General features: G+C 45.1%; 1 protein-coding gene across 1 annotated transcript in view; it reads right to left on the bottom strand.

Annotated features, from left to right (window-relative positions):
* Positions 1-4,494: 4,494 nt before the first annotated feature.
* Positions 4,495-22,008, bottom strand: part of PKDCC (protein kinase domain containing, cytoplasmic) — a 43,846-nt gene continuing 26,332 nt past the window's right edge. Inside the window, exons 6-7 of the mRNA XM_083733498.1 lie at positions 8,601-8,774; positions 4,495-7,093 (exon numbers count right to left, since the gene is read on the bottom strand). Of these exons, the coding sequence (XP_083589624.1) occupies positions 7,008-7,093; positions 8,601-8,774 (260 nt within the window). The 3' untranslated portion in view covers positions 4,495-7,007. The remainder of the gene's footprint in view (positions 7,094-8,600; positions 8,775-22,008) is intronic.

Raw genomic sequence — 22,008 nt, 5'->3', positions numbered from 1 at the left:
ATGTGAGACCAGGAAGCTGGACTAGATGGGCCTGATCCCACAGAATTCTTCTTACATCTCTCAACTTCCATAGTGCTGAGCAAGACATATCCCTGGTCAGTTGTTCCTTTACGTCACTTAGTTTATTAACTTCACTTTTTGAGAAGTAATACGCCTCTGAGCGTCAGTTGCTGTGAAATGAGACCAAGGGAGGGCTAAGGCTAGAAGAAGAGGAAGAGGAAGAGGAAGAGGAAGAGGAAGAGGAAGAAGAAGAAGAAGAAGAAGAAGAAGAAGAAGAAGAAGGAGGAGGAGGAGGAGGAGGAGGAGGAGGTTTTTGTATGCTGCCCATCTGACTGGATTGCCCAAACCACTCTGGGCAGCTTCCTACATAATATACAAAACAACACCACCACAGAATATCACACATTAAAAGTGTTCCTGATACAGGGCTGCCTTCAGATGTCTATAGAAGGTCATATAATTATTTATCTCTTTGACATCTGACAGGAGGGTGTTCCAGGATCCGGCCCTCTTTCAGTGCATGTATGACCCCTGTCCCACCCCCTCAACAGAGTCTTGGGGCAAACCTATGAATGCATAGGTCTAGTTCACCACCAATTGGATAGTAGAGAAACAACCACGAACAAGAAGCCCAAATTCTGTGACATGCTGAATGCTCTTTGAACTTACAAGCTTATTTTCAAAAGATACTGGTTTTGAAAATAGACTTCTGTTAAACATTAACCTATAGCATGTGGTTTTGTGACCACAGAAAGAGAAGCAGGATGAATGGAGTGGCTCAGGAGTGGTGATTGCAGCTGAAACAGATACCAGAGGAGAACGTTGAAACTAATGAATGCAATCCATTTGGGCGCTGCAATTTTGAATGGCGCTCCAGCCCTCTTCAGTCTTCTGTGTTAAATCAGCCGCATGAACAGAGAAACGGGGGATGAGCACACTAGCTCCCTCCCCCTCGCAGGAGTGCCTCTATTCGTCTCCTCAAGCTGGAAGGTGACTGTCTGCAGTCTGGAATATCAGGGCTGTACATCCTGCAGGACCCTCCATGGGTGCAGCAGGGTCCCCACCTCAGATGAATGCTCTCCAGCTCATGGAAGTGTAGGGTGTAGAGCTAGCATACTCATCCTTGCTCTTTGTGTGTTGATTGAACACAGAAGATGAACCCATGAGTAGGGCTTCCCTAACTGAAGCACTACAGGCACTTTGGGGGACAAGGAGAACTGGAACTGCTACAGGTACTGCATAATATCCATTCCACACCTGTAAGAAATCAATATTTTAATGTGGTGGCCCCCACACTCTGGAATTCCCGGCCTATTGACATCAGGCATGTGCCTTCACCGTACCATTTTCGGTGCTTGCTAAAAAAAATTTAAGACAAGCCTATACAGACGTTAAAAAGTTGGCATATGTTTTAATCTGATTTGTAGCTTATTTTTCCGTCTTTTGGGGGATGTTTTAGATAGCTACTAATTTTTTACTTATAATTTCGTTGTTTTATTCTTTTTGTAATGTACTCCGAAGATTTGAGTGTAATACAGATTTTATGAAATAAACAAAAATTAACAAATTTCTCCAAATGCCCCCTTCCACAACCATCTGAATATCCCAGTCTTCTAATAATGGAATTTGCAGTTAAACTCCTTCAAATCAGAGCACGACTGACATTTCTGAAGAACGCTGCCTCTTAGAGACAAAACTTTACCTTCCCCTCCACTCCCCCTGTCCCATTCAATAAGTTGCCCGCCAGATTGTTCATTTCATAAGTTGACAGTTCCTTTTGCTCTCTGTAAATAATATCTCTGTGTTCCAATCTCAGGAATTTTCTCTCCCCTTTATCCCGAGGATCAATTGTTTAGAGCAGAGTTGGTGTCTTCTTTCATTTTCCTACCTTGAAGCTGCAGGAAGTTGTTTAAAAGAAGCCAAGGAAATGTATAAACCAGCTAGAACTTTAAACAGACGATTTTTTCTATATATGTAAAAAAAACCACTTTTAACCACAAATAAATCCTATACATATAGTGTGCTCTGCAGTGAGAGTATGTGACGTTAACATATGAGAGTGCTGGAGGTGAAATAGTTAAACAGGTTACCCAATCAGAACCCAGGGGGGTGGAGTCAGAGGGACTATAAAAGCAGCTCTGGGAGGGGCGAAGGGGAGAGTTTGTTGGGAGTTGGTTGGAGTGGGAGTGAATTTGGATAGAGTCTGTGGGGAGGTTGAGCTAGTGTAGCGAAATCAGCTGAGTCAGGAACAGTTAGGAGCTAGGAAGACAAGTCAATATCTGCGAGGTGGTTTAGCGAGTGAGAGCAGGTAGCAGAAGTTATAGGTCTGGATAGGCACCCCATGATTGTAATTGACCGATACTGATTATGAAACCACACACTTGTTAAACTGCAATAAATAAACAGAGGTTTATGTTCCAATTTAACCCTGACTGGACTCAGTATTGTACCAGGTAGGGCCTGGGTAGTGGCAGCGGGAAATAAAGTGGTGGCACAGGGATCAATAGACGGTGAAACATCCGGGGACCCAGTGTGATTACCACAGAGGGCACCAACTAAACCGATCCTTCTCAAAACATAAGGGCTTGCTGCATCAGGTCAATGGCCTAGCTAGTCCAGCATCTCTCAGAGTAGCTGACCAGACGCCTGTGGGGAGCCCACAAGCAGGAAGTGAGTGTAATTACACTCTCCCCTCATGTAGTTTCCAGTTAGTGGCATTCAGGCACTGATAGCCTTATCCTCCATGTGTCTAACCCTCTTTCAAAGTCATTGAAGTTGGCATCTATCGCCGCCTCTGGTGGGAGGGAGTTCCACTGTTTAACTACCCACGGTGTGAATAATTATTTTCTGTTCTCTGCCCTGAACCATCCAGCACTCTGTTGAATAGGGTGTCCTTGAGTTCTAGTGGAGGAGGAGAAAAATGACTATCCATTTATTTTAATTTAATTTGTTATAGACACCTTTTTCGTCCGAGGCAACAGCTAAATGAACAATAACAACCCTCCACATAAGTACATTAAAACCAAAGGTGGCAGGGAATCTTTCACCATTCCATGCATTAGTTTATAGGCTTCTACTTGGCTTTTCTATAAACTAAAAAGACCAAAAGGCTGCAAATTTTCTTCAAAATGAATTAGCTTCTGACAATCTGGGGTATCTACAGCACATCTCCTATGGGCATCATTGATATTTTGATGTCCCTAGGAACCACAGTAGGCTGGAATAAGAAACACCCTGAGTCCATCAAATACGTTTTTGCACCTGATCTCTATCCACAATTCTAAGGAAATACTGATCCCCCCCCCCCATAGATTTCCAAGCTAAAACATGTTTCCATAGGTTTCTCCCCAATCCTGGCCCCAGCTCTCTAACCACTACACTGCACCACACCATACCAAAGTTTGACTACCGTTTAATCCTGCCATCTCTTACATTATGCCACAGTGGGCAAGGGGTTTGATATGGTGTTGCAGAGAGCCTATGCGTTATGTCCAATGCCAGGCCTACTCAGAGTAGACCCATTGGAATCCATTGATATGACTAATATAGGTTCAGATCAGAAGAATCTTTACTTCCATCAGCCACTAGCCATAGCAATAAAACTTAAACTATACCATAATACATTTTGGAGGTTTACGTCAATTATCAAATAATAGATCTTATCCTAATAGCTACTATTTACTGTCACCTGATTATCTTGATCTGCTAGAGGAAAGGACACAATAGCAATGGTTGAGCGACCAGGCATGGACAATAATAGAGGGGTAAAAAAAGAACCCTCCTCAAATCTTTATAAAGAGTGCAAGCCAGAAGCACATGAGCCACGATACCGCCATCTCCACATGGACATAACCGTTTTCCCAGCAGAATCTTTTGAAATCGACCCTGAAGTACAGCCGAAGGCAGAAAATTCAATCTTGCGTAAGTGAAAGCGCGTCTGTATTTTGGAATTGTTAAATTTTGCAAATAGGGTGCCAGCGTGTCAAAATGACTAGGTGGAAAATAATCATACCACGAATAACTTTTGTGGTGAAAGCATTTGGTTGGCAATTTTAGTCCAAGCGCTAAGTGTGTAACTTAGGTCCATTAGTATACTTCATTGCAGAACTTCATTGACTACAAGCCCCACTATACATTTCCAGAGTTCCCTGGGCAGAGGGATAAATTCTTAAACCTTTCTGTGAATTGTAGCTCTGTTAGGGAAATAGAAGTGTCCCATTAAAGACAGCAAAGCCAATTTTATTGATTTCCTGCCTGTATTCCATCATGGAACCCCAGGCAGCATGCATGTGGTTCCAGCTGGTCACCCATCCAGGCACTGACCTGGCCCAAACCTGCTTAGCTTCAGCGTGAGGCAGCCTAAGGTACCTTCAGACCAAATCTACAGCTCTGGAGCAAATCAGTTATAAGGATCAAAGATCCAAAAACAAAAGAGAGCGGGGGGGGGGGAGGGATTGAGATTAAATCACAGCAGTGGCGGAAAAAACAAGTCCATCCATTTCATTTCTTTTTATTACAAAAATAAACAATTTAAGAGCCAAAGTACAAAAGATTCTGAATGTACAAACTAGAAAACAGTATGACATTTGTCACTTTAAACATTTTCTCGCTTGCTTTCACTGAAAGCATATTTTTAGACACACTTTGCCTTTATAAAAAAAAGAGATTTTGCTATTTCTATTGCATTTATTAAGGCTCGGGTTCATTTGCTGTCAAAGGTTATTTGTTCTTAAAAACAGGAAAGCAGCACCTTCAGAATGCAAAAGATCCAGTAGCAGAAATGCATCTTTTGTAGCAACTACTGAAAAATTGTGCTTTTTGAATAGCGGCTCTGCTGATGTGTCAGGGATACACTTCTCTGTGGCAGTCCCAATGCGACATACGGAAATCAGATGCAACGTTTTCCTCCAGGTGTTCTTCTGAACACGTACATTTGCAGAACTTTGGTCAACATGAGTTATCTACATGGCTTCCTAGAGGGCTAGGATAGGGAGCCTGTGGACCTCCAGCTATGATTGGACTCCAACTCCCATCCACAGACTACCTTGGAAGCTGAACTCTCGCATCTGGAGGAGTACAGGTTTCCCATCCCTATGATAGAGCGATCCTATTATATCCATTGGAGATACCAGCAATCCAGAACATCTTCCAGAGTCAGAGCTGGCCTGGGGAATTTTGCTGCCTATCACAGAGTACCAGGTGGCATTCTACATACAGAAGCAAACATGGCAGGCAGCTGACTCTTGCTTCAACTGGGTGATGCAGTAGTGCCTTCGCTGCACCTGAGGTAGCAGGTCTGATGAGGAACAGGCCGTGTGGTGGCAAAGTGGAATGGCTGGGGAGGCTCAGGAGGAATAACCAGGGGCTGCAGATACTGTGCCACCTGAGGCATCTGTCTCACTGGGTCAAACAGTAGAGCTGGCCCTGATCGAGTCCCCAAGAAAGCCCATTATTTCAGCCTAAGTATCCAAGCCTTTTAAATTCACCCAACACAAACGATCTGCGTTAGCCCAATGTAATGAAATATCACACCAACCTAGATGATACTACTCATTGGTTTTGAGATAAGCAAACAAAACTAGGACAGGCTTTCAAATTAAGACAGCTGCTGATCAGCTTACCCAAAAACCAGTTCCTGGGTTTTGCCTCTTTGTACTCCACTATCCTGTTCTATTGGGATGAAGCCAAGAGTGTTGTGCAGATAAGGACAAGTTTGATTGTCAATGGCTCCCATTAAGTGATATGGGATAATGCAAGCAGGATGCATTTGTCAAAAACTGATTGAGGCTGGGACAATATCTCCCTCCTTTCATACAGCAATAACGGTAGGGTTGGCTCCTAACCTCAATGCTGTCTTACACCCTTCTACTTTATCCAAGAGCATGGCTCCCATTCACTTGTATGGGAAAAGTAAATAGCCACAGTTAGGACTGGGGCACCATTTGGTGCACTGATAGAGACAGATGCAGTGTGTCTGTTTGATTAATTACAGACACACACATAGGGTCTCTGTAGCAAGCGGCTCTTTTTTCCTCCCTCCATCACAATGATGGGCATCTTGTTAGTTTATTTTAAACTGGAAAATAGCTATGTTTTTGACTTTGTAGATAGTCTGGCTGCAACATTTAGTCAACTAACCAATAAGATTTCCATTCTCTCCTACATAAAAGAGGAGGATTGTTTTCCCTAAAACAATGCCTGCTGCAACATGCACATGTATCATCTTTTTAAAAAGTTGTCCTCTTTTTGAACTATTGCATTTTCCCCCTCTTAGGCAAATAATGCAGATTTATATCCGTTTAAGCTGACTTAATGCAAGCTTTTTGTGGGGGGGGGGGGGAATGTGTGACAACTTTAACAGATGCTATAGCGTTCCATCGCACAAGGACAACCATAATTTTTGGTCCTGCATATTTGGTTCAATGAACAGATGTACTGATTGTCTCCCAGGAGATTTCATCATAAGCTTTGGAACTCAAAGAGGTTTTTAACAACGCTGCAGTGATTGTACTTGCCTGTATAAATATCTGAACTGGAGGTTCCAAACTCCCTGTGAAAATGAACAAGAATTTCCAACCAAAGCCTACGCAAACCCTATACATAGTGAGAAAAGCACACTAAAGGTGGCTGCTCCTTTTTAGCAACCTATAGATAGCCACACAGTGTATCACATTTTGGATTTCATTCTGCTTCTTCCAAGTCACATCTTAAAAATGTCATCCTATTGCACATTCGTCCTGGTCATGTTGGTCTCTTCTTTTTAAGGTTTGATTTCATGCTCTGCAGATTAGAAGGCGTGATATAGTGCAATTCCCTCCCCATCCTCAGTTTCTTTGCATACAACAGGAGTCTCTACATTGGCGTGCTGACCGCAGTCATATTTTACTAGCTTGCAACTAGGGCTGCAATCCTATGCATGCCGACTGGAGAGCAAACCTTGCTGAACTTCATAGGAGATACTTCTGAGTAAATTTGCACAGAATTGGACTTGTAGGTCAGGCTAGCTTTCAGTTGACCACTTTCACGTAGGTCGTCTTGTCATGATCAGATGCAATGGAAGTGGATCCCATCTTGAAGTAGACCAGCTGACGACCTAGGCAGAAAACAAAGAAGAACGGTGATTTAAAAAAACAACAACAAAGGAGCTTTTTCAGATTAGGAAGTGATGGGAGTCAAGGAGGCTGCAGAGAACATGTTCGTCGCCCATGGCCACTTTGCAACAGTAAGATGAGCTCAAAACGCTGCACCCAGTGGAAGTGCCCTGAGAATGAGGCAGAAAAATGGAAGCACATTTTGCAGAGGGTGAAAACTTACAAAGAATTGGATGAGAGATTTCAGAACAGCATTCCAAATAATACTAAATGTTGAAATTTCAGGTTTCATGTTCAAATAGGAATAAATATCATGCTATGCAGGTTTCCAGCACTGTGCATAATTTAGGGTGCAATCTTGAAAACCTCTTACTTAGATATAAGCATCATCGAGTTCAATGATAGTTACTTCCAAGTAGCAATGCATAGGAGCTCCCTATGAATCTCAACAGTGCAAACCTGCATGTTTTTAATTGGGTTTAATTCCTTGAAAGTTCCTCTCCTGGGCAGGAAAGAGGTTTTTTTTTTAATGTTAATATTAAATAAGACTACCAGAAATATGCATGACCTCTAACGTATATCCCCACAAAGATCCCAGAGTTCATCTGAGGCTTCCCTTTGAGTAAAGTAGCATTTGTTCGCATCTGCCAATGTCTAGATGGGAGGGCAGAATGCTCTGCTTGTCAAAGGAAGATCCTGCTCACATTTCATCCAGCTGGAAGCGGTCCTCCAGCACACACACTAATCTCTATGGCACTCGTGACGACCGATAAAGGCAAGGTGCTGGAATGCATTTTGCAGGATTGCTTCTGCAGCTGCTCAGCTGTTTTCTACCTTCTGCCTAAACTTAATACAATTTCTACCCGCCTCTCAAGTGCTTCCATCAGCAACATAATGTTGTGCTCTGGACACCGCCAAGAGAGATTTTGTTATGCTCAACAGCTATATGGAACTCCTGGGAACCGAAATGTGATCGAAAGCCAGGAACATAGGTGGCCGTGCAAATGGGCCCCCATGAAGATGGTTAGAAACATTCCATAAGCTTTTGGAATGCTGAAAAGTTCAGGGAAAATAAAAAGTTGCTCAGTGAAACTGGCGCCCTCTAGGTCATGTGTCCCCGTGCTGTACTGCGCTGGTTTAGTGCAGCGCAGGGGGGACTCGCTGAGCGGGCGGCTCGGTTCGGGGGCCAGTAAAACGGTCTTCATGGGCCAGATGCGGCCCATGGGCCGCACGTTGCCGACCCCTGCTCTAGGTGGATGAGACCCCACCCCCTTGCTTTCGCCATTTTTCTAGGGAAAATAAAAGAAGGAAAGGCACTCTCCATGCAGCAGTGTTAGAGGCTGCTGTGACATCAGCAGCAAACAGACCAATCGCTTTCCTCTTATTTTGCATGTTTGAGCTCTGAAAGGAGAACAGGGCCCTGATGCCCATTTCAAGCCAATCCCATTCCTTGGTGGCCATCTTGCTAGGAGGGAATGATAGTAACTCCAGTCCGCCGGCATTTATTACCTGTCCACGTTGTCTGATTGGTGAGTACAAAAGCTTTGCACTGGGAATGACTCTCGCAAACCTCCATGGCCTCATTAACGTCAAACACAGATAGGAGACATTCCTTGTGATGGTAGGAGGGCCAACACCTGTAATTCTCACTGATGATAGTGGCTTCAGGCACCTTTCTGTAATCTGTAGGGGGAAAGAAACGCAAATATTCCACATGTGCTTTATTTAAGGAAAGTGGGTCCTCTCCAACACAGTCTTAGAAAATGTTACTGGCCCTCTTCTCTGTTTCTTAAATATATTGCCGGTGTGTGTGTGTGTTAATCACGCACAAAATATCTGCCAAAGGGAATATTTTGCTATGCTTGTTTCGGGTGGAGAAGAAAAAAGAAAAAAGTTTGCCCAGAAACTCCATCTGCCCCTAAAATTCTGTCCCTCGTCTCCTTCCAGCGTACTGCAAGCCTTTCATTTCGTCGAGCTCTTTATAGAGAGAATGTTCTACTGAGCAAACAACATCCACTTGAATGAACAGGCGACTCAGCCATCATTTGCTCTGAACAGGGGGCTGAATTGTCAGGGGAAGACCTGATCAGGCATCTCGGCCCTCCTTCTGAGTCAGGAGAGCGTGGCTGTTTTTCTCTGCTTTTGTGAAGAAAAGACAGGTTTTTAATTAAGCAAACTTTTTTATTTCTTCCTAGGAGGAATACAAAAGGTCAGTTTGCTTGATGGACCCCCTGAGATAAAGGCATGGGGCGGGATGGGGGGGGAGGAATGACATGGGGTTGTTCGGGGCTTGCCCAGCACTGCGGCATTGCCTGTGGATTAGCTGCCCCAATTGGCTGCCGTTCAGTCTCCCTTCTCTGAGCGCCTTTCTCTGTCTTGTTCCCTGTTGAAGGCTCTAGGCCGTTTCCCAGCTGCCTGCAGTCTCCGGTTTATGAATGCACCAGGCAAATCAAACTAATCATTTATAAACATTTCTACTTAGCCGATGGACTCGCAAATCAACCTTCCTTTTTTTTATAAAAAAAAAACCACGCGCTTCTAATTGTACCCATTAAACAAACTGTAAGCTGAATTTCTAGTTTCACAACCTCGTGTTTTGTTGGAGTCATTTCAGTTCAAGAAGAGGGGGTTGTTTTGTTTTTTTGCCTGCAGCTATGAAATTTCAGCCTGTTGATATTTTGGAACGGGCTTTGTTAAGGATGCTTCCAACTCAACAGTCACAGAGTTAACTTTTGGCTGTGATTATACACGGGCTTACCTGAGAGGAGGCCTCACATCCTGGGGACTGCGCACAATCTAACAGACAACAGATTAGTTTATATGAAAATTGCTCCCCACGCCATTAAGCATGCATTCCACACACCATCTCCTTGGAAAGTATGTGAAATATTTAGTAAACACACGTTGGTTTCACACAGCCCTTGGCTTCTCCTCCTCTGACAACGAGGAAGCAAGATGCAAAACCACATTCAGGAAGTACACTCCTGCATTCTCGACAGAGCTTGGGTTCTGAAACAGAATTAAAATTCTGCACAGACGGATCTTACGGCCTGTATTAGGTTGCAACCCTATACCCACGTACCTGAGAGTAAGCCTCAATGAAAATCAGTGGGACTTGCTTCTGAGTAGACCTACGCAGGATTGTGCTGCGGGCTGTCCATATTAAGGACAGTCACAAACTTTGCATGCCACTTGTGGGAGAGACATGAAGCTATGCAGGCCGCTAAAACTCTATGCCATCCAACCCCAATCCATAGAAATCTTACTCAAGCAGCATACACAGACACCAGGTACTGCCCACTAAACTTATTATCTGAATCCTAAAGGATGGGGATTTGCTTTTGAAGCCCCCCCCCCAAAAAAAAAATGGTGGAGAAAGCCAAGAGTCTCATGCTGCCAGCAACCACTTTTAAAAGCAAAATCCAGACAAAAATGGGTTCCACAGAGCTTCACCACAGAGATTCTCAAAATAACTTGCCTTCTTAATTCTGGACCTACATCCTGATATCTGACACCTTTCCTGGGTGCTGACCAGAAGGATAAAATCCCAAACCTTGGGATCAACTTCCAAGACCCACAAAACCCAACTAATTCTCTGTATTAGTTGCATTGCAGGGGGTTGGACTAAATGACCCTCGGGTCCCTTCTATGTATGCCGGAAAGACGACAAGAGACCCTTACGGGGACTTAGCCTGAATGGCAAGAGCACTGAATCTGAATTCAGAATGAGAACGATTGGTAACCTGAGTCTGGGGTTAAACTAGTGCACTGACATCTCACTGTTCCTTCCCCCAAGCCTCCTGGTCCTTTTTAAGCAGCTCTGGCTCAAAGCCTCAAGAGTGTAAGCTGAGCGCTGTTTTCCAGCTCATCTGACATGCAGCCCCACCTCACTCCTCACCCACTGAAACTCCAGGTTGCAGCTCAAAGCCAAAAGGAGAAAGCTGTCATGCTAAAGCAACTCCTGTTGAACCCCAAGGAGATGATGCTTGGGGGGCAGCCTTCACAGAATCATAGCACTGTAAGTTCGGAAGGGGCCACAAGGACATAGCTGCCAACGTTTCCCTTTTTTAAAGGGAAATTCCCTTATTCCAAATAGGATTCCTCTCAAGAAAAGGGAAAAGATGACAGCTATGCACAAGGATCATCTAGTTCAACCTGCTGCATCTTCTGGTCCGGTATTCTGGTGTGAGTCAGGCTGATCACACCAGAGTACTGGACCAACAACGGGTCAGAAGCCAGGATTGGCTTCTGTAATTCCTTCTTAAAATGGGGCAGTTGAATGGTATGGTATTGCTGTGGGTTGGACAAGATTACCCCTTGGGGGCTGGGACGCAGGTGGCGCTGTGGTCTAAACCACTGAGCCTAGAGCTTGCCGATCAGGTCAGCGGTTCAAATCCCCATGATGGGGTGAGCTCCCGTTGCTCGGTCCCTGCTCCTGCCAACCTAGCAGTGCAAAAGCACAAAGTGCAAGTAGATAAATAGGTACCTCTCCAGTGGGAAGGTAAACAGCGTTTCCATGCACCACTCTGGTTTGCCAGAAGCGCCTTAGTCATGCTGGCCACATGACCCAGAAGCTGTACGCTGGCTCCCTCAGCCAATAAAGCAAGATGAGCGCCGCAACCCCAGAGTTGGCCACAACTGGACCTAATGGTCAGGGGTCCCTTTACCTTTACCCCTAGGGAGACGTTCTGACCCTACCATTCTCTGATTCTATACAGTATCTGATCAATTCGTTATTATCAAATAAGCAACATCTGTATAGCTTGTTCTTTTTGCTGCCATTAATTTTGGCTTTCGCCCTACTGCTCTGCCTGCTCGGAAATGTCATTACCAGAGATAGACTAACGGTCACTCTTCTCCCCCCCCCCCACCAGCCCCCGTGAGTCCCGTGGTCTAAATAAAGCTCTTGTAATATTACCGAACGTGTTCTGTTCCTGCGAAAAGGTTCAGGCAAATAAAGTAAATCTTTCCACTCCTGGCAGCTTGCAGAGGTATGCGGCACAGACCCATCTGTCAAATTCCTAGAGCCCGGAAGCCACAGAGGTCTCCAAAGGTCTCCGGGCTCTGGACTAATATAAATACTATGTCATAACATATTTAGTAAATGGCAACGCAGGCTGCACACAAATGTGAAGAGAGGAGGGGGACTAGTTGGGTCCCGAAATGAGTCGAAAAATAATTTCTGGTCTCGTTATAATGAGAACCACCCAACTCATTCCCACTTCCCGAAAACTATACGTGGACTGAAAAATGCAACTACCCGTTGAAATTCACGCTTCTCCTGAATTTTGCATTGCAGCTCCCCAAACGAAAAATGGGTCCAGAAATGTGTATATTAGGATTAATGTGCACGAAAATGCTATGATGTTTTTTGCAGACTTCTTTTTTTTAATAGCAGCAATGCATGTGGAAAATTACAACTGGAAAAATGAGAAATGGGGGTGGGGGGGGTGAGGACTGAATCTGACAGATTCATCCATCCCTACCGAGATGAGGAGGTTGCTGAGCAGGAGGGGAAATGTAGAAAGCTGCCATCTGAGAAAGAGAAAGGTTTGAGAAGCACCACAGGAGGACAACTGGAAGGGGGCCCTCTATGAGGACACAGAGCCTCTGTTTGGAAGAGTTTTTGGCAGATTCTCAAGACTGGCACGGAACTTGGAATAGCCACCGATTTTCAACAGTTGTTATTCTTCTTCCGTCTGCATGCTAGTTTAAAAGTGGGGCCTATGAGGGAATGGAATGTGGTGCTCCTCCTCTAGGAAGGAGACAGTGCCCCACACAGAGTGAGATGAGTATCAGCTGACCTTGTGAACACAGAGAACATCACCCGTAAACTGGAAGAGGCAAATGCTCTCAATGTCCAAAAACTATCTGCAGCAGGAGTGAGGAAGCCCAAATGTGGCCCTCAAGATCTTTGTATCTGGCCCTCAGGACTCTCATAGGCCATGACCTTTCTCTGCAGGCTGCACCCCACACCAGTCCTGCTCTGCATGCTTTTTGGCTGCTTTGACCTGGCTGAATAGGGCCGTAAACTTATGAACTCTGTCCTTCAACTCTGATAATGCCCATTGCTTGCCTCGATGGAGGATGGCTGAGATTTAGTTCATTGCACAAATGTAAAAAAAGTCCCATCCATTGTTCTGACACGTTTCGCTTCTGGCCAGGATGCAATATGGCTCCACGACTGAAAGAGGTTCTCCAACCCTATAGTCACACAGGAAGTTGTCTCACACCAAACCAGACCATTGGTTCCAGGGGATGATCTGAAGTCCCATGAGGCCACCACTTTGCTGAAGCTAAACAGGGCTAGGTCTGGACTGATTCAGAACCATAGGTGCATCACCTTGGGTTCCAGGATGGAAGAAGTGCCCAGATAAATGAAATGAAATATGTAAAATAGATCAGTATTATCTACAAGGAGTCGCGGCAGGACTCCAAGGTTTCAGCCTCACCAGATGCCAGGGTTTGAACTGGGGAAATTTTGTACACAAAGCATGCACCATCACTGAACTGTGACCCTTCCCCTTTAAATCACTGGTATTCACCAGCGATTTTTTGGATTTTTACTTATATAGTTGTACCTTGGATCTCAAATGCCTCGGCTCCCAAACAAATCGGCTCCCGAACGATCAAAACCCAGAAGTGAGTGTTCTGGTTTGTGAATGATTTTCGGAAGCCGAATGTCCTGAGTGGCTTCTGATAGACTGCTGGATGCTCCTGCAGCCAACCAGAAGCCGTGCCTTGGTTTTTGACCGGTTCTGAGAGTCGAACGGACTCCCGGAACGCATTCTGTTCGAGAACCAACTGTATCTATTCGATTCAAAATCCTAAATTTGCAGTTTGAACTGAAGAGCAATTACTAATTTTTAAAATTAGCTTTGTGGAAAGGAACATCCCTAGTTGCTTAAGGCAAAAAGCAGGTACATCCAAGTGAGTACACAACACTCTAGTTTATTAATGAACAAATTAAAAAGCACAGGTCTCAATAGCAATCCTTAGGGGACTTCACTTTCTATTTCCCTGTTGTGATATGACAGGAACTACCTGCACTTTCTGGAAAACAACTGATGACATTTTGTTCCAGCACTTTTTCTCAACTTGATGAATGGGTCTCTCGAGCATGGGTGCCTATTTAGAATCTTGCACTGTTTTATTCTAAATATATTTGCAGTTGTTTTTTTTTATTATTATTGTACTGTCCATTTTTTCCTGTTCTCTGCTTCCTGTTTCTTAATCAGTTCCTGGTCCTAACAAGACCTCTCCTCTTATTCCACGACTGCTAAGCTGACTCGCGGGACTTTCTCAAAAGCTTTTTGAAAAGCTACTTTCAAATATCCATCACAGTCTCATCCAACGAAATCCAGCTCGGTAGCACTGCTCTAAAACATCCTGTCCCTCACTGAAGTGGAGAACCCCAGCAGCCTTAGGAATCTGAGGTACCTGCTCATTGTTGCTTCAGCAACTTTCTAAGGTGGGCCTGCATCATTCCCTATTAAATGATGTGCCCAAGCCCACCCACTGAGTTCATGGCTGAACGAAGGTCTGAAGTCAGGTTAAAGTCCAGTACTCTGTCAAATGGACCACACCGGCTGACAATTGGCAGAACACCCGGTGGAGGAAAAGAACGCCACATTATTTGTCCTCTGTTTTGCTTTGCTTTGCCTTGCCAGAGAGGAATGGAAGAAGCGAGTGGAGAGCAGGCCAGCCAATGGAAGAAAGAAACACACACACACACACACACACACACACAAAACGCACTATGCAGGCTGGAAGACAAGGCCCAGGGGATCCATAAACCCGTCAGCACGTGCTAGAAGCCTTGACGCACAGCACAGATGGATGCAAACTATTAGACAAAGAGAAAGAGATGCTGGCTGTAATGGCTTCTTAAGAATTAGGCCCATTTGAAACAAGAGCTTTATGACGAACTCATAAATATCGCTAGAAACCTATGGCAAGTGTGCCTCTCAGGCCTTGGAGGACTATACTCTAGTCGCATGGGTATTTAAAGTATATAGAAAAATTGAATGGGGTTCCTTTGTGGGGGGATTGTACATGCAATTAAAGGAGATAAGTAGGTTCAGACTGGACCACCAAAGGACTAAATTGGGCCGCTCTTCACAATCCACACTTCCTGCTCCGACCTGGCTGTTGCCATAGCGACAGGTGCCATGGCACATGGACTCTGGGCAGTGGAATATGTGGTCTTCCTGTCTGTGGTTTCATCTAAATCCAGCAATGTGAGTGGGCATTTGGGGAGGGGTGTGTGTATAAACTCTACTACAGGAGTTACAGACCTTCCAAGTGTCCCTATTTTCCCACGTACGGTCTGGGAATCAGCGTGTTTTTACATGAGTAGAATGTGTCCTTTTAATTAAAATGCATCTCTGGGTTATTTGTGGGGCATAGGAAATCGTTCTTTCTTTCTTTTTCAAAATATAGTCCAGCCCCCCACAAGGTCTGAGGGACAGTGGACGGTCCCCTGCTGAAAAAGTTTGCTGACCCCTGGTTTGCTCTCCTCCAAGGAGACCCACCTGGCTTCACCCTTGTCAGCATTCTGGCACCAGTAAAAAATTATTATCTTTTCATAGGCCTTTGGGCAAGACCAATGATTTGGTATTGCATAGTTAAATCTGTTTCAAATATGTTTAGTGATTTCAACATTATATTTTTACTTGGCTCTAAATTGCTTCGGGACTTTATTAGTGGGAAGCAATACATTAATTTAATAAACCTAAACCATATTTTCTTCTTCTACTATTATTTCACCCTCAAAAAACTCCTGGTAATAGGATGCCATTTGGTGACACAGGCCTTATTTCTATTCAATGTACTTGGAACCAAATTTAGGAATTCCACCACAATCACCCCACTTAGAAAGGTTTGGTTCAAGCCAGGATTGTTTTGTGTCGCCAAAACTTGAAACCTGCTTAAGTGGTGTCCATGGAATTTTAAGGCTCCTTGTAGCAACTCACATCATAAAAAGGTCAAAGTTCTGCTCAATTTCCAGACTAATGGCGTTAAAAACCTATAAATAACCTGCCTAATACTATAACGGTGGCAATAAATTCACACATTCAGCTACACACACACACACACAGAGAGAGAGAGAGAGAGAGAGAGAGAGAGAGAGAGAGAGATTGGCATGGCATGGCTTAAAGGTACCACTGTAATGTCACATTATAGAGATTACAATGTACTCATCATCCTAATCCCAAACACTTATTTCTGCTTAAAACTATTATTGTAAAGTTCACAAGACAGTCAATGAAGTGAGGGTACTCCCACAGTGCCAAAATCTGCCATCCAATTTCTCAGTAGTTTACATCTTCCTAGCTAGTAGACCCTCCAAGTATTCCTATTTTCCAGGGTCAGTCCTGGATTTACAGAAGTTGTCCTGGGTTTTGATTTGATCCCGGAATGTCCCGCTTTTCCTTAGGGCTTCCCTATTTTCATCAGAGAAATTTTGGAGGGTATGGAGTTATGGGACCCCCGAGTCAAGGAGACAAGTAACTATACAACCATTTAGAAGACATCTGAAGGCAGCCCTGTATAGGGAAGGTTTTTTCAATGTTTAATGTTTTATTATGTTTTTAAATATGCTTGAAGCCACCCAGAGTGGCTGGGGCAACCCAGTCAGATGTATAATTATTTTTAAAAAAAATTGTTGTGTTGTTAAATAGGGCTCCCTATTTTCGTTGGAGAAATGTTGGAGGGTATAAGCTAGTTCTCAGGACAAATTAAGAGTTTTGTACTTACCGGGGGAGGGGGGGATGGCAGCAGTGAGATAATAAAAAAAATAATAAAATTTTATTTATATCCCACCCTCACCAGCCAAAGCCGGTCTCAGAGCGGCTAAGCATTCTTTTTCTTCGTTCGCCATTGGTTCCAGCCACATCCTCCACTGTCATGTGGCCTCCAACAGATTAGTCTCAAGAGACGGCACCCCCCCCCCAGTAGAAAAACCAGTTCCCCACATACACACCTGGAGGCAGAGACACCTTTCTCATCATCTGCTTTTAACTGGTATTGCTGGGGGCTGGACTTAGTGCCTTTTGCAAGCCCTGCAAAAGCCTTTTGCAAGCCCCATTACGGTGCAGCAGTTTCTCTCCCTTCTTACTGGTAAACCAAAAGCCACCTTGGCTCTCTGCGCTCAGACAGGCATGCCAGCCTCTCCCCAGACTCAGTCACAAGCATACGCTCTGGGACGGCAATTTAATATAAATTAGGGAAAACAGGTTGCGGTTTCGTCCTTTTAGCCTGCTCGAGTCACCCTCCACCTGAATTTAATCAGTCCTAATGGCCATTTATTTCAGCCGCAGCAGCCCAATTGGGTGTGTGCATGTGTATGTGTGTTTTACTACCAACTGTAGCTACCAGTTGGAAAGCTGCCCAGTCTCCTTTTCTATTTATCACCTGCCAATATGCCCTGGTCCAGGGACACAGCTGCAGCAACGGGGAGCCTTGACAAAGAAATCGCTTTACTCTCCCTGCCACCACCCATCTGTTGTAATGGCAAATTAAATACCAAAGGCAGAGTCCAAAGAGGGAAGTGGAAGTGATTAGAACTTATTTGCAGAATGGCACAGCGTTATAGCTAGGGGAGCCGCTGAGGCGGTGCCAAAATGGAGGGCAAGGATTTGCATAAAAGTTACATATGCTAACCGATAGGCCTAAATACAAATTCATAAATCATGTAACTAGAAATACAATGCATCTTGGCATACTGGAAAGGATTGTGACCAGGTGGCCTGTCCAGTTTGCTGGCGAGGCTTGAATGGTGTGATGGCCTGGGATTCCGATTCAGAGGCTGAACCAGAGGAATCCCAGCCTGCACAGGAGTCCCCGCCTCCAGGGTCAGCTGAACTGGGGCAAGGCCTAGGTTCTGAGGAGCCTGCACCTGTGTCAGATCCTCAGGAGCAGGCACCAGGTGAAACCATTCTGGCCCCAGAGGTGCTTGAGGACTCAGTGCCTACAGGTGAGCCTCCCCCAGGGCCCAGTAACCCTTCGGCCTCTCCTGAACTGCAGAGGCTTAGGGCAGAGAGGCGAAGGGAACTGGTTTCTCCCAGGAGGAGTGCTCGCCTTAAGGCCAGGAGAGGCGGGGCTCCTGGGGGCCGGGACCGCCCCTGGCCTTAGAGAAGATAAAGGTCAGTCAGCCCGGTCCCAGGTTGCGGGAGCAACGTCATCATTGAAGAGCTGTATCGGCCAGCATCCAGTCCTGTTCCTCCAGTGTTCCTGTTCCCTGCCCGGCTTCCTGCTTCTGATCTTCGAGTGTTCCTGTCCCCGCCCGGCTCCCTGTTTCAGACCTCGCCTCTCATCTTGTGGACTATTTCCAGGCTAGTGACTCAGGACTGAACCTTGACTACGGTAGCAGTAACCTTCCCCCCGGGACCAGCACAGATGGGCAACTTCAAGGTCCTCCCAGCTCTCCTTTCTTACGTTTTCCATCTTCAAGGTGGACTTGCACCAAACAGCCCTTCAAACAGTGGCTGCCTCAAAACAGAGAACTGCCATCTTTCTGTGAACCAGGACATGCGGCCATCCTATTTACAGCTACTAGCTTCCTCTGGAGCAGCGGTTCTCAACCTGTGGGTCCCCAGATGTTGTTGGACTACAACTCCCATCATCCCTAGCTAGCAAGGCCAGAACTCAGGGATGATGGGAGTTGTAGTCCAACAACATCTGGGGACCCACAGGTTGAGAACTGCTGCTCTGGAATAAAGAGTGAAAAGACTTTTAAAACAGCATCTGTAGCAGTGAGTGCATTACAGAGGGAAGAGGTAGTCAACGAAAACCTCTCTCCTCCTTTTCTGTTACAGGAAACCACTATGACAGTCATTTTCAACCAGTGTCCTGTGGCACCCTGGGGTGCCTTGAATGCTGGTCAGGGGTGCTGCGGGAAACACTGGCCTCTGGGCCTCTTTTCCCTTCCCTTCATCCTCTGATGTCCTCTCGTGCTTCTGCCTGCCAAAGGCTTGCACAGCTGTTTATTGCAGCAGCCCTGGCTATAAGGAAGGCACCTCTCTTGTGGGGGAGGGCAGCTCAGAGATCAAGGATGGCAGCAGCAGCTGACTGGAGGACTCCCAAGGAGAAAGAAGAGAAGAGGAGGCTGAGGGAACCCTCCCCAAGGGAGGGTGTTCAAAAACGGATGAGAGGCTGCCAGCTCTGTAGGCAAGGCGTGACATACCGTATTTTTCGCTCTATAAGACGCTCTTTCCCCCCTCCAAAAATTAAGGGGAAATTGTGTGCGTCTTATGGAGCGAATGCAGGCTCCATGGCTTCAGCAATAGCAACGCGAAGCCTCCGAAGTGCAGTGGGAGCGCTCCCGCTGCGCTCCGGAGGCTTCACGTTGCTTTTGCTGAAGCCTGGAGAGCAAGAGGGATCGGTGCGCACCGATCCCTCTTGCTCTCCTGGCTTTGCTTCACTGGAGAGGCGCTGCACAGAGAGGGAGAGATTTTTTCCCCCTTGTTCTCCCCCTCTAAAACAAGGTGCGTCCTATGGTCGGGTGAGTCCTATAGAGCGAAAAATGTGGTAACTGGGCTCCTGAGCCCCACAGGGGTGCCGCAGAAAGAATGCAGTTGATCAAGGGAGCCGTGGACTCAAAAAGGTTGAAAACCACTGCTCTATGAGATCCAAAGAACATGTGCCTGCTGGATAGTCCCTCATCCTGTTCTCACAGTGACCACCCAGTTGGCTATGAGAATCCTGCAAGCAGGACCAGGATGCAACATCAGCAACAAACAGAAAAGTTTCCCCCATGCTTGGAAGCACATCTTCAGATACTGCCCATTAATATCAGGGAGATGAATTTTCCAAATAGAAGCAGTATTGGCATAGCCATTTTCTAAATAAATATACATAAAAGCTACTTAGAAGCCATTTTACTCCTGTTGATACTGTCAAGAGTAAATATGGGAATAAGCAAATTAAAGAACTGGAACCCTTGTTTCTAAAATTTGGAATATTTGTTTCTAGTTGTTGTGCCACCTATAAATATATTCAAAGGCAGGTAGTTTATATTTTGATCCACTAGCCCTCCCTGTTTACAGTCTTTTTTGTTTTGTTTGTTTCAGGGTTTATTGCAACCTGTATTTAAAAAACACCTGTAGAAGTATTCTTGAATTCAGCATCATTTTAAATAGCCCAGCATCCAGATAACAAACTTTCATAATGGGGTGATTTACGATTAGGGAAAACACACATGACTATTAAAGTCTGCCCCCCCCCCGCAACACACACACACACACACACACACACAAACACACATGCTTTGTTTCTGTGTCACTAAAGCGAAGTCCAAAGTAGAATATAATTTACGGCACTATAAAAAGTTTTACAACCAAAGCACAGTGAAAGCTTAAGACCCAAGTCCTTCTGTAACATGACCAAGATTTATCTTGTTAACGTTTATTTATGGGAAAGCTTAGATTGACAAGAACTTTCATGAAGTTGCTTTTCCACTGACACTTTCCCTTACTAACTGGGCATGGGAAAAAGGCTTTGGGAAACAGTTCAGGCTCAATCGTGAGGCTATTCTAAACATTTTTACCTATACATTGATAAAGAACCTTCAGTCCAGCAGCAGCAGAGGGCATTCGAGCGTTGAACGGGAAAGGCAGATTTGCTGCTGCCACTGAAATAGATGGGTTAGCCTGCTTGATAACAGGTAGGATTTTGGACCAGGGATGAAATGTGCAGATAATTAAAAACTATTGTGATTTAAAGCCTAGCCTCTTCTGGCGGTTTAGGGAGAACTATCGTAATGGTTTCTAAACAAAATGGATCTCAGCCAATGCCAAAGCAGATGTAATTGGATGCTAATAAGTTGCTGTTACATGAGTTCCCGAGGAATAAAACCTAAGTCTGACTAGATGTTACTCCAGCTGACTGTCAGTGTAGCTTAGCAGGTCAACGCACGGTTTCTGTTAGGGTGTTCTACAGAACCCTGTACTATTCTAATGATGCTGTTAAAACTGGATTCAGCAGACACCCCAGAATAATTCCCAGCATCCTGGCACTCTCCCAACAAAGGATGGATTGTGCAGCTGAAATGCAATTGGGGTGGTTTCAACCCAACAAGCAGGATTGGAACTACTCCCACAACACTCCCCTCACTGAAATTTCTACTTTGTTCATCCCTCTGGTCCTTAGCCATACACAAAGCCTACCCATAGGGTGGTTGGGAGGTCATCTGACTACCTGGGATGCTACTGCTATACTTCTATAGTTCTGCTACCCATATGATAGCACCATACAACCAAGAGACCTCAAGCCGGAATAAAAAGACACAGACAGCTTGATGCTCAATCACCATTAGGAGTCTGAGACCCCAAATCCAATGACACCTTTACCAACCCCACCCCTGAGCTGTCAGTGAGCTACCAGAAGTTGTACTGGAAGAAGCAAAGATCACCAGTGTTGAAGCAATGATTCTTCAACATCAACTTCGTTGGAATGGTCATGTTGTTTGGATGCCTGATTATTGTCTTCCAGAGCAACTATTCTATTCCGAACTTAAAAATGGAAAGCGTAATGCTGGTGGTCAATAAAAAAGAAGAAGAAGAAGAAGAAGAAGAAGAAGAAGAAGAAGAAGAAGAAGAAGAAGAGGAGGAGTTTGGATTTGATATCCCGCCTTTCACTCCCTTTAAGGAGTCTCAAAGCGGCTAACATTCTCCTTTCCCTTCCTCCCCCACAACAAACACTCTGTGAGGTGAGTGGGGCTGAGAGACTTCAAGGAAGTGTGACTGGCCCAAGGTCACCCAGCAGCTGCATGTGGAGGAGCGGAGACGCGAACCTGGTTCCCCAGGATTACGAGACTACCGCTCTTAACCACTACACCACACTGGTTTAAAGGTTTAAAGACTTTCTCAAGGCAAATCTAAAAAAATGTGGTATAAACATAGACAACTCGGAAACA

Source organism: Podarcis gaigeae (assembly GCF_964106915.1).
Source record: "Podarcis gaigeae genome assembly, chromosome: 3".
NCBI classification, from domain to species: Eukaryota; Metazoa; Chordata; class Lepidosauria; order Squamata; family Lacertidae; genus Podarcis; species Podarcis gaigeae.
The sequence above is the reverse complement of the archived record's forward strand: the minus strand, read 5'-3'. Positions and strand labels throughout refer to the sequence as shown.